Here is a 12,341-nt window from a genome sequence, read left to right on the forward strand (position 1 = left end):
AAATCTCTGGAGTATATGCTGCTGCATTCAGACATCAGCTCACTCGGATATTCTGTGGATAAAATACTAGGGGTCTGGCTGGAGAAACTCCGGGTAAAGTCTGCGCGAAAAATGCGGCTGTTTGCCTTCACACATAGCCTAAAGAACCTCTGGGTAGCCTAATCTCCAGAGTTTTTCAGGAGATTTCCGTATGTGTGAAAAGGGTTAAAGGAGTCTCTGGGATATTGTAATGTAAAGACATGTAGGTTTGTACCATGACCACCAGTCTGGTAATTGAACTTTGAATGTGAAAAGTCATGTTTTTGAGGGGTTCTCTGTTATGCCAGAAGGTACAGAAATATCTGTGAGATTAGCTGCTATTTCTGTAGAAAGAGTAGAAATGAACATGATTAAAAAAATCTGAAAGTGAATCAAATCACAGTGGCTAACACTGGTCAGGGTTTTTGCTGTGCATTGGAAAAAGTACAAGAATTTCAATAGAAAAATCCAATTTAGCCCATATACAGCTCGCCAAATATCATTTAATTACATAAATTAACAATCTTTACTTCCACATTTAAAACTTGGCTGTTCTGACTCTCCCCAGTATAGCCGGCCACTTGCTCTGTTACTTTCTTTTGTTATCAAAATCCCACTAAACCCCCTGTAAAAAAACACTCATTAGTTTAAATGCAAGAACAGCAAGACAGCATACCTCAGCCAAGGTCCAAGCATGCGCTGTGAAGAGAGGAGAAGTATTTCCTTAAAAAAAAAAAAAAAAAAAGTGGGAGTGGGTGGGCAGTGAAAGGCTGAGCTTTCGGGGGAATTAAAAGCGTATTGGGGGGGCTGTTCTGTGAAAACAAGCAATAGAACAAGTCCTGAGGAGCTGAGGGAGTGAAAAGCCGTCGGCAGCATGTCCAATGGGACTTAGCAGGGAGATCTACTTCCATTTACAACAAACCCAGACTGATCTACAGGAATGACCAGACTTAAAGTGGAAGCTTACCTTGCTCCATTCATCCAGAGTCAAACAGAGAGCTTGCTCTTTTAGCTACCAACCAACTGGGGTCTCCTTGGGTTAAAGGTTTTGTCTGCAAAGTGTTCAACCCTAATCTCCACCATGCCTGCTGCTACACAGAAAAACGTTGCTGTGCTAAAACTTACACTAAAGCATGTATCATCAAATGTTACATTTCTGTTCCTGTCAATAGCTGAGCAGTACTATAAAATACATTTCCTAGCCTGGTTTTCTCTTATCCAGATAGAATACTTGAACAAACTTTATTCCCAGCGACTTCGGTGATTAACTATCTTTCCCTCATTATGAAGCACAACGAAGTCATATTTGTGTATGTAATATCTCAACAAGTTCACCATTAAGATTTGGTTCAAATATTCACATCCCCCCGAGGATTAGTTGAGATAACTCTTGTGATCCCCTGACTTCAAGCTTATCCTATGAGCCTTAGCTATGCCTTGTGTTTGGTGCTTATTAGCACATAATGGCATGCTAACGTGCTATACTGAACAGTTAACATTACACCCGCTAGAAATCGTCCTATTGTGCATTATTCGCAGTCTCAGTATGCCTCTGTAAACCTACAATGGTTCAAACAATCAATACCATGAACCTAGAAATTATACCTCATAATCAGTCTACAGCTCGGGATCTGAAACAATAATCAAAGAGGTACAGATATCAGAAATGGTTTGAATAATATATTTTGAGCCATACATTATTACGTTCATATGCTAACTCACCTTTACTTGTACAAAGACCCCATGCTGAAAACGACTTCAATGGAGTATAAACATATGACAATTGATTTTGGCCTCAACGTGGAAAAAAAAAAACAAGAAAAATATTTCCCTCCCCCCACCCCCCCTTACCTGAGCGAGCTAGAGGGGCAAGTAAGCAACAGATTAGCAGTGCTTTGGGGAGCGGGCTGCTGTAGCGTGCTGTAATGCAGACTGTCAGTCCGACACAGTTGGGGGGCTACACAATGCCTCCTTGTTCAGACTGGCCCTTCTGTGCCCCACCTCTCTACCTCTCCATCTCTCTCTCTCTCTCTCTCTCTCTCTCTCTCTCTCTCTCTCTGTCTGTGTCTGTCTCCCGTTCTCTCTCTCTCTTTTTGCCTCTGGGGGTTTAATCAATCCAAAATAACTAATGTTCTTTTCCCTCCTCTCATACACGAGTTAAAAAGGGGATTGAAGGATGGAGAAAGAACAAAAAAGAAAGCAGATCAAGGCGGACATGCTGCCTCCTAAAGCAAACATAAATCAGCTCTTCGGAAACACAGAGAAAGACAGAAAAAAAAGGAGACAGAGGGGGACATCAAAGCATGGTTTACATTCTGTGGGATCCAGGAGCGGGAAAGGTGTGTGTGCTGCTTTTTTGCACATGTACATAAGAGTGTGTGTCACCCATCTCATTGAGCACATAATTCAACATTAAGGGTGGACACGAGGAGATAATTGCCGCTGCACACACCCGTCGCTCTCTTTCTCAACACTTGTTTCTGTTTTTCTACGGCTCAGTTTCATCGTTACCCTGGCTGGTGAAACCCTCTGTACTTGTAGCTGCAGGTATTGCTACTTATCTGATTCCCCATGAGCGTCCTGTTCAGAGTATAACAAATGACGAGGCTTAATTAATAACACAATTGTTGCCTAAACAGAGACGTACAGATAGCTCTGCTATATGCAGCAGCATGCAACAATGCCACAGTGTCACTCAAGAATCTTCTTCCCACATCTCGCTGTGTTTTCTTTGGAGTTCCTCTCACCTCCCCCACAGTCTGGGAAGGCAAGTGCAAACACACACCTGCAATGTCTACATATACATCTTAGCCCCCCGTCTTCTCTCCCCAATAACAGTTATTACTATACAGCCATTCAACTTCTGTTTGGGTGTTTTTAGAGATAAACAAAAATCTATGCAAAATAATGGTTATCCAATTAAAGGCTGAGTGGTTGAGCAGTTTTTCTGCTGATTATAAGTCTTGATTAAGACATGCAGGTTTGTTCAGACGGTAGTTAGTACTCCCCCACTGCCTGCGAGGTCATTTTTAGAGCAGCCTGGGTTTAATTTGGGAGTTTCACCCCAAAATCATGTTCGAGACAGACGCAGTTTTAAAAACGTGACATCCACTCTCACAGAAATGATAGTGATTTTTGTTTTGGACAACTGCCAATGTAATCCCTCAGTCAACATTCCATTACTGTAAAGTGTTTTCTGGGAAAGTATGGGTGTTCAGTTTATTCGATTCTGACTTTGGTATATGGGTTGAAAAAGAGACATCTTATACTGTAGTGTTATCGGGGGTTACTTAATGTGTGTGTCACTCACTTCACAGAGTATGACAATAGCAAAACACACTTGTGTTCAACTCTTCTTCACTTACTCTGATGAATATTTTCCGAGAAGTTTTGGCTCGTTTTCTTGCTTTGCAGCAGAGTCGGACATTCCTCCTAGAATTTTGATGTATATACAACTTCATTTCAGCACTAACTACAAGTTTGTTGTCCAGTCATAAAAAGCTATAGAATTTAGCACTTCACAAGTACTAGCAAAAATGTTAATATTGAATGTATTTTAGTGGCAATGCACAGCCTGTCTTTGCTTTTAGCATTTTCATGATGTAAAAGTTGTACTTTGTTTCCATTCCCCATTCTGAATGTATTTAACTTGTTAAAATGGGCTATTTGAGTTTATTTCCTGCTGTTAGTTACTAAATCCTAATCAAATTTTGTGATAAGTGTCAGCAGTGACTCAGGACAGACATTTTCTTGTATCAAAATCTAGTGAAACCATGACCTTTTCCCTGTCAGGATTGCTAGAATTTTAAATACCAATTTTGAACATGCTCAAATGAGCCAAACAAATTGGGCAAAGCAACGAAAGGTGGTCAAGTTTGAAAGCCTCAGATATGATCCACTTTAGGTATAGTGAGTAGAACCTTTGACACACAGTCACACACAGAGATATTACACCGACTTAAATTGTTTCTGCAATAAAAGTTGAGTCATCTTGTGAGGGTTTTGTTTATGTAAAGGATCAGTTTTATTTAGAGGGTTTAATAAGTGTTGAATTTAAAAGTAACATGTTCAGTAAAGCTGCACAGATTCATGTCTATTAATCCGCATCCTACAAAACCTTCGCTGATTACAAAACTGTTTGCCTATCGAGTCTGAATCCTTTCTTTGACAGACACCAGGCCCTGAATGACATACCAATAATTAATCTGGTGTAAATTGCCCCAACAGCGGTCGAATCATTTATCAAGCATTACCTCAGTCAGGATGTGATCTTTTCCCACACAAAGGCAGCAAGACAGAAACATATTTTGACAGATGCACATTAATATGGCTAATGTGCCAGGACCTGACATGCAGAGTTTGCCTTTGATGGTATGTCTCCTTTGAACACATTTTCTCATTAATCTTGTCAACACTTATGTATTCAATGCTTTGTCCTTTTACACAGGAATTTCCTCCAGCAAAGTGTTGTTATAGTAAAAAAGCAGAGAGAAACTTGATTCATTTAATAAACAGTTGAAGTTGTGAAGCATATTTTTCCCAACAGAATTCCTCTTTTAATCACTCCAAAGTAAAGGTGTATGATTTTAAAACCTTGTGTTTTATTGCGTTGTGTGGTGTCTGTTTTTTTTTTATTTTCCTCATACTGACCTTATTAACAACAAGCAAGAGTTGTTTCCTCTTGTTAACACCCGTCTCTCATCACCAACACCACATTGTTGTTTCCCAACATGATGTCAACCTCTGCTTCATGTGTGTGTGTTTGCTTATGAACTTATTGTATCCAGGCGGAGGTACGTAGACAGTAGGTCATGTTGTTCATTGCTATCACGTTGTGCCATGCCAGACTTCCACCTTAAATAACACACACAACCCACACACTCTGCCATAACTGCGTACAGAGGCACACACATCTAGAAGTTATCTACATCTCCAACCTCTCTTCAACAGAAAGGCTCTTTAACTTCAAATGTATCTTAGATTAATGGGGGATATAGTTGCAAAAATACATCTGTTGCAAAGACTTTATAGATGGGATTTACATTTCAATACATAAAAAGCATTGCAGAACTATTTATATTTCGTCACACTACACACACACACACATAAATATTTTAAGTCTCAGCCAAACATTCTTAGCATACTAGACAAGCTATTCTGTAACATAATGCAAGGCAAATCTCTGCCTCAACTCCCTTCAATTTTAAATGACCTTATGATGATTGGTTTCTGATAACGGATTGATTAATCTCACACAAAACAAAGCTTCTTATCAATAATTTTCCCATGGCTTCTATTTTCCTTGACATCTTGCTGGTCCCTGTGTTAAAGCTTGCAAACTGTACAAACACAAAAGATATATTTTCACTGCTTCCAAAATTATCTGAAAATGAAAAGACGATAACATTGCGCTCTTTTCAAGTCCAAACAACATATTTAATTTACCAATTCTATCATTACTGTTAACTACCAACTACTAGGATTAACCCAATTAATACCTAACAGTGGCGGAAGGTGTCATTGAAGTTACAGGACGTACATTTCTTGCTAACAGTAATGTCACTCATGAAACAGCTGAATGCTAATGTTAGCTGTTCTGACTTAGCTATTTGTTCAAAAACGGTGTTTGATCTTAAAATATTCCCTATTGGATTTTTACTATGCAATATCTAAGGACAATGGCTGTTATCTGAATATGGTGAATGGACTTAATCTGTGCCTTACACTTTTGATATCAAAGAACAATTTGAAAAAAACAGTCAGGGTAACGTAAGCTAGGTATTTGTTCAAAGCTAAAGTTGAGACTTTGCGCTTGTGGGCGGTTGACTATAGCACTTTAGATGGCACATGTACTTTAGATTTTCACTGACCAATATCAGAGGACAATAGCTTATACTTTGTTTTCTGTTTGGAAAAAGAGCAATGTACATAAAAGTTAGCATGAAATTAGCTTGTTTGAATGCTAATGTTAGCTGTTGTGCAACATTGATTATTCCCTGTTAGCTTATCAAATACATGTTTTACCTTGAAACATGTAATCTAGATTTCAACTACCTTGGGTCAGAGCCCTACCATCGGAATTTGGTAGAATGACATATATGCTGGTGTATCTAATCTTTTTGTTGATAAAGAGCAGTGTACAAAAAGCCTGTTAGTCATTTGAATGTCAGTGGCTGTTGATCTTAATTTTTAAGATGGCTTTAGCCTTGTTTTCTTTGTTGTTATGAAAGCAACACCTCAATGGATTTAAACGGATTTAGACTTCGTAAGTAGATTATAAAACTAGATTCAGAGTTGATATAATGCTTTCAAGCCCCTAACAAATACTTCTGAAACATGCATCCTGTCTTTAACATATGTTTTTACTGATTTGACTTCTAAAATGTAAGAGATCAAAGCCTTAATCACATGTGATGCTTCAACTTTTTTTTAATTCATTTCCTAGCAAAACAATACTTGATATGAAAGTCAATCCCTTATTGTCACCAACAGCTCTGTGTTTTGACAGCATGATGCCATAAATCAAAAATCTCTTGACAATTCACTCCTTTGAGAACTTATACACAACAACGGTTCCTTGAAAAGCAACACCCCCCCCTCTATTCAGCCAGAGAGAAAAGCAGCCTTATGCAAGGCCCTCGCTGTCCGCCTTGCCGCCTGCCTCCACCGCAGTAGACAAAACAAGAGGGAGGCAGGATTTGTTTAGACAGAGCTCACCTGGTGCACACAGAAACAGTGATCAGGCAAGCCCTGGGGAGGAGCAGAGGCTGCAAGTTGGTGGAGGGGCAAGAAGGCAGGGGAACTAGACGGGGGGGGAAGGGGGCTCATGGAGGAGAGCTGGGGACTCAGCGTGCTACCTTACCCCTGGCCACTCCAAAAATCTGTGAGGATTATGATTTGAGGACCCTGGAGCAGCACTCAGTTATAGGTGAAGGGGTGTGTTTCTGTGGAAGTGTGGGGGTATGCAGTAAGGAGTATACTAATCCAGTGGCCCATGGGGTAATAGCATAGGCGGATTTGAGTGTCTGTGTGTGTTTGGCTGCATTGTCACGCAGCTTAGAGAACTTGACAATTGGTAGCTTATCTGTCACCTTAACAGTATCAAGCTCAGATAACTTTTACATCACACAATGAGAGGATAGTGAACCTAGTTTTTTTTATTTTTTTTATTAATGGTCAAGTCTGCCAACAAAAGACCCTCCAGTTGTGCACTGCTCAGTTTTTGACTTCAAAATGATCTCAACTGCTGAAAATACCTCTGGATACTACAACCAATCTCAACAGATATGTGCCTTAGCTGCTAGGCTAGGTAGTTCCCAAATGCTATGGCTTCTAGGTCAATATAACAAGTAGACATTTGACATGACATGATGTATAGGCAAGACTTTCCATTTGAAGGTTATGTAAATTATCAGCCCTTGCCTTCTAAAGGTAAAGCCATGGTGGATTCCAAGAGTTCTTCATTAGTGGATGCCATCTTGCTTGTTTCACAAAGAATGCCCCAATGGCAACAAAACCTGCCCACTGCAAAAATAAAAGGTTTTAATTGATCTGACCTGAATCAAGTTGGATGAAAATCTGGAGTTGGATTAGGCGCAGCTTCCTGAGAAAAAAAACATGAGCTTCCATTTGTCTGCTTTCCACGACCATAGTTTCCATCAATGAAGTGTATAATGCATTGCCTCCATTAGTTAAAAATACAAGGAAATGTAGTAATTTATAACATCAAGTGTTGCCATTGGTTCATAGTTCATCAAAAAAGTTGCTGACAGCTTTGATGTTGAAAACTTCTTCAACACATTATCAAAGGGTTGGCAGACACCTTTGGGTTCCTTTTTTCTACACATGAATTCAAACAACTACAGTATCTTCATCTTTTGACTTTAAAAAGAGACTTGTTCCTGGCCAACAGGGGAAAACAAACATGGCGGCAGAGCGGCTGACCAATATATTTGTATGAAACGTTAAAACAAAAATGGTCCGTCAGATAATGGAAGAATCAAAATGTACACAACAAATGACAAGGTTCTTAACAATGGTAAAATCTACAGATAAACAAAAAGCAGTTTGTGAAGTAGTTCTGTAAAGACATAGTTTAAGAGATGATAATGACTATTCAAATCGTGATTAAACTGATCACAACTTTCCATTTCTCTCCATGAGTTATTTGGATGTTCAGCCTATTCAACATTTTACACTGACTGAAAACCGTTTAAACAGCAACACTGAGCCTGCAGCTCAAATTGTCATTTGGTTCAAATGATTTCCTCAATTTAGAATCTGAAGGAGACATAAATGTAAAACATAGGGACGTGTTGAATTAAAAAGCTCATACATAAACATCTCAATCCTCCTTTTGAACTCAGTTGGAATTCATGACCTAAAACTGTTGTTGTGTTGACTTTCATTCAACCTTACCCCACAGCGTTCAACACGTGTGATGAGGGGAACAAAGGGGAACATAGAACAAGATGGATGATAACTCCCCCTAACCACACACTCACAGTCCCTATGGTTTGACCTCAGTTGACCCCATGGCCCCTCAACAGCCTCACATCCCATTGACTGAGGTTAAATAGGGGTTTTGTTTTGCCTTTGGGGTTTTTATTGCAGAGAAAGAAAAGAAAAGTTGCTTCACTGTAACCCGTCAGCAGTGTCAGAGAGTTTGCCAGGTAACATCTGCATCCAGAAGACAGATAAGCAATAATAATACAATAAGATTTCAGCTTCTTACTTACTCATTTGGTCTGTAAAATGTGAGAAAACAGTGGGACTTTACATCACATTTCCTAAAAACCATTACCAATGTCTGTAACGAACAGTCATCAGAAGAGCTAACCAAAGCTTATGCAGGAGAGGACACATTAAGTTTGTGTCTAAGTTCTGTGAAGAAGAACCACAGAAAAGTACTGACAGCCTGCAAAACAAATAGCATGAATTAGCTGCCTTGCTAGCTTTCTTAGCCTGGGGGCTTTTAAGTGTTGCTCAGCTCACTCCATACCTCTAATTAGCTGTTGAAGCAGCTTTATAATAGAGGATGATGACAGGGGATGACACACAATTAAATTACCTACCAACTTTGTTTGTTTTCCTTGCAGCAATGAAATTTGATACTGACATTACTCCAGATGTCAAAATGCCCCAAATGTGACACTACACATGCAATAAAAAATAAAAAATAAACACATGAGAAATTATAAAATATTGTTCTGCCATTAATATTTCTCTTGAAATCAACAGTTGGTTCCTTCACCACTGTGGAGGATCTTCACTGATGTGACCAGATTGTCCAACATCACAATTCCAGCCTTCTGACTGACAGATGTTTGATCTAAAGCCACCACTTCTGTCACCCTCCACCTTGGCACCACCTGTCAATCAAACCCCTCTGTCTCTCTCTCTCGCTCTCTCCAGTCTCCAGGGATACTCCAGCTGGTCAAGAATGTGAGGACTGAAGGAGGTCTTTGTCCCTGTGGTATTCTGACACAGCCCCCTTTCTCATCTTTTCATTCACAGGGATGCCTGCTCAGCACTTCTGTAAAAAGCAACAAAACAGAACTGCACCTTGAGACCCCCAACGCTGGCATTCCTTCTGGATAACAACCTGATCTCAGGAGCATGTGCATCAAACACGAGCCCCATTAGAGAGGTTTGAATAACGCTACAGGAAGTTCCTCTGATACTGTATCGAACGTGGTAAGGATTTGCAAGTAGCATCATTCTGATAATCAATGAAATTACAAGTTCAGCTAAGAAATCATTTCTGTCTTTGATAGTTTTTGTTTAAGAGCATCAAAGAAGAACTAATTCATGGTAGGCTAAATTATCATGTTACGTTAGAAAAAAAAACAATAGGCTAATGCAGTAGGCCTATGAGCAGAGGACATAATGCTAGCAAGAAAGTTAGCATTTTAAAGCTGTATTAAGTCACTGAAATCACAAATAAAAGCAGTTGCATGATAGAAATCAGTGTTTTCTCTAGCATACAGGAGAGTTCGCTCGCTGAGATACTGCTAATGTTAGCGTAGCTTGTCTCTTGGACTCAGCTCTTTTACACTGAGCCATTCCATATAACTGCTTATTTGCACTTCTGGTGAGATGCCAAACCTCATTTCGTTACTCTATACTTGTATATGTGTAATGACAATAAAGTTGAATCTCATCTCATCTCATCTCATAACAACAATAGCCATATTTTTCACATCCACAGTGCTGAAACGTGTAGGTTTTAAAATCAATCTTTTCTGAAGGGTAGAAGCAATAGTTAGAAATCTCAAAGATTTGTTCCTTGTTTCCTGCTAAGGAGCCAAGTGAACAATATGCTCCCTAAAAGTCTAAAGGGGTAAACTCTCAGAAGAATTTTGCACCACATTTTTAAACAAATTAGGCTAAGTCCTCTCTAATACAGCATTTGAGCAAACCCATTTGAGTAAACCTACCCCAAGCAGCAGAAACCTGGCACCGGATCCTGTATCTTTTTGCTTAATTAACCACAATTTGATGTACTGTGACAAAGTATTTATGTCCAAAAAAAACCCAACAACCACAGAACATGCGTGGCAATTACTCAAATGAACCTTGTTAACAGCCTTCACTGCACCAGGATCTTTAGCAGCCCATTAGGTTGGACACATTGCACACACAGTTACACACACACACACACAGGAGCATGTAACATACATCTGCTCTTTAGCACCTTTCCCCACAGTGTTAGCTTGCTCGTTTCCAACCATTAGACCCATTAGAGGCCAATTAACACCGACACAAAGCTTCCTTCCTGTTTTATGGCACTGTAAACAAAACCTGCAGGCTCGCCTTGGGCTCACCACTGCTCAACAGCCCACAATGTAACACAGAATAACTCATTAGTTTAAGTAATGTGCTGCCTTTGGTGGACAGGTACATGAGCCCTGCCCTACAGAATCAGTCACACAGGACTGCACATAAACCTATAGGGGTAATTGGCAGGTTGCAGGCACGGATGTAGCCTATACCTTTAATGAATCACCGCAAATCATAAAATACTGCTCTATAGTTCCTTTATTCTCTATAGTTGTAAATCTTAAGTAATGACAGCACGGGTCAAGACAATAGCTTCCATCTAGTGACACATTAACCACATTGCCCCCCTTATCTCAAGTGCATCAATGGGATATGTCTAGCAGTTGATAAACCAACTCATAATCCCTATCGCAGTGCAAATGGCTTTAGTAAAGCAGAAGCAGGTTGTTTGAAGTGCCCTATGTGGGTCACTCTTCGCGAACTGTGTCAGAATTGGCCAACAGATAAGCACAATACGGGTCTTTTCCGCGTCTTTAAGTTGTCTTCCAGACGGTTTATGGAGCACACATTTGAGCGGTGCATGCTGGAGCACGTCACAGGCACGGGTCGTCCTGAAAGGAGAAGTTGATGTGACACACTTCAAAAAAAAAATCAAAAAAAAATCACCTCAGCTATCCTACGATTATTTTTTAAGACTTGTGCTCAAAAAGTTTATGGCACACTCGCATTTCCATCTCCTCACGTGTTAAGAAATGCGTGTACGCACCAGCGGAATTAGAAAAAGAAGTGCTGGTTCCCCTGAGCTATGTTGGATTTTTAAAGGCTTGGGGAAAGCTTACACACTAGTACTGCAAAAAAAAAACAAGAAAACGATAAGAACAAACCAACCTGAAAAATCTGAAGACCCCTTGGTGCGGTCGCAGAGCACGGACAGACACGTTATTCCCAACAGGAGCGCATAAGTGACGGCTGAGAGAGTCCCATCTGAGAAGAACATCCTTGAAACCTCGAAGTTTTGGGCTCTCTCCGGAGCATTAGAAAGTCCAACAGAAGCGGCAGCATTGGGTTTCAGGAGATGTTAGCTCCCATGTTTCTACTCTTCTCCCCTCATCCTCCTACCACAAAGCAGCACGCCGCTGTGAGAGCCCGGGGGTCGAGGTTCCTCCACACTGGAGCAGTGCACTGCTGCTGCTCTGTGAGAGAGCGCTGCTATCTGCGTGTTGTGTTGTGTTGAGGAAGCAGGCAGCCCACCTGGGATACCGCCGCTGCCCTGCATGGTCTCAAAGACCCTGAGTTAGGCTTTTACCAGGCAGACGCAGGGGGGCAAATAACCCCCCCCCCCCAAAACAACTTTCTATATTATGTTTTATGTTGAAAATGACTTAAGTAGGTCTACATGCTGTCTCAACTTCTCCAGGAGCCATGCTGTTCTGCGTAACTATAGCCTAATTGTTTCCTACGTCTTTTAATATTTCCATTGCATTTCAGATGCAATAGCGAGCAGTGCTCAAGTTTGTATTCATCACACGAATAAGAAAGTC

At 40.4% G+C, this 12,341-nt stretch overlaps 1 protein-coding gene across 1 annotated transcript in view; it reads right to left on the bottom strand.

Moving 5' to 3' along the window:
• The window catches only part of LOC109989653 (protein eva-1 homolog A), a 91,801-nt gene extending 79,798 nt beyond the window's left edge, over nucleotides 1–12,003 (bottom strand). Inside the window, exon 1 of the mRNA XM_029278810.2 lies at nucleotides 11,689–12,003. Coding sequence (XP_029134643.2) covers nucleotides 11,689–11,797 — 109 coding nt within the window. The 5' untranslated portion in view covers nucleotides 11,798–12,003. The remainder of the gene's footprint in view (nucleotides 1–11,688) is intronic.
• Between the last annotated feature and the right edge of the window lie 338 nt (nucleotides 12,004–12,341).

Source organism: Labrus bergylta, chromosome 15 (genome assembly GCF_963930695.1).
Source record: "Labrus bergylta chromosome 15, fLabBer1.1, whole genome shotgun sequence".
Taxonomy (NCBI): domain Eukaryota; kingdom Metazoa; phylum Chordata; class Actinopteri; order Labriformes; family Labridae; genus Labrus; species Labrus bergylta.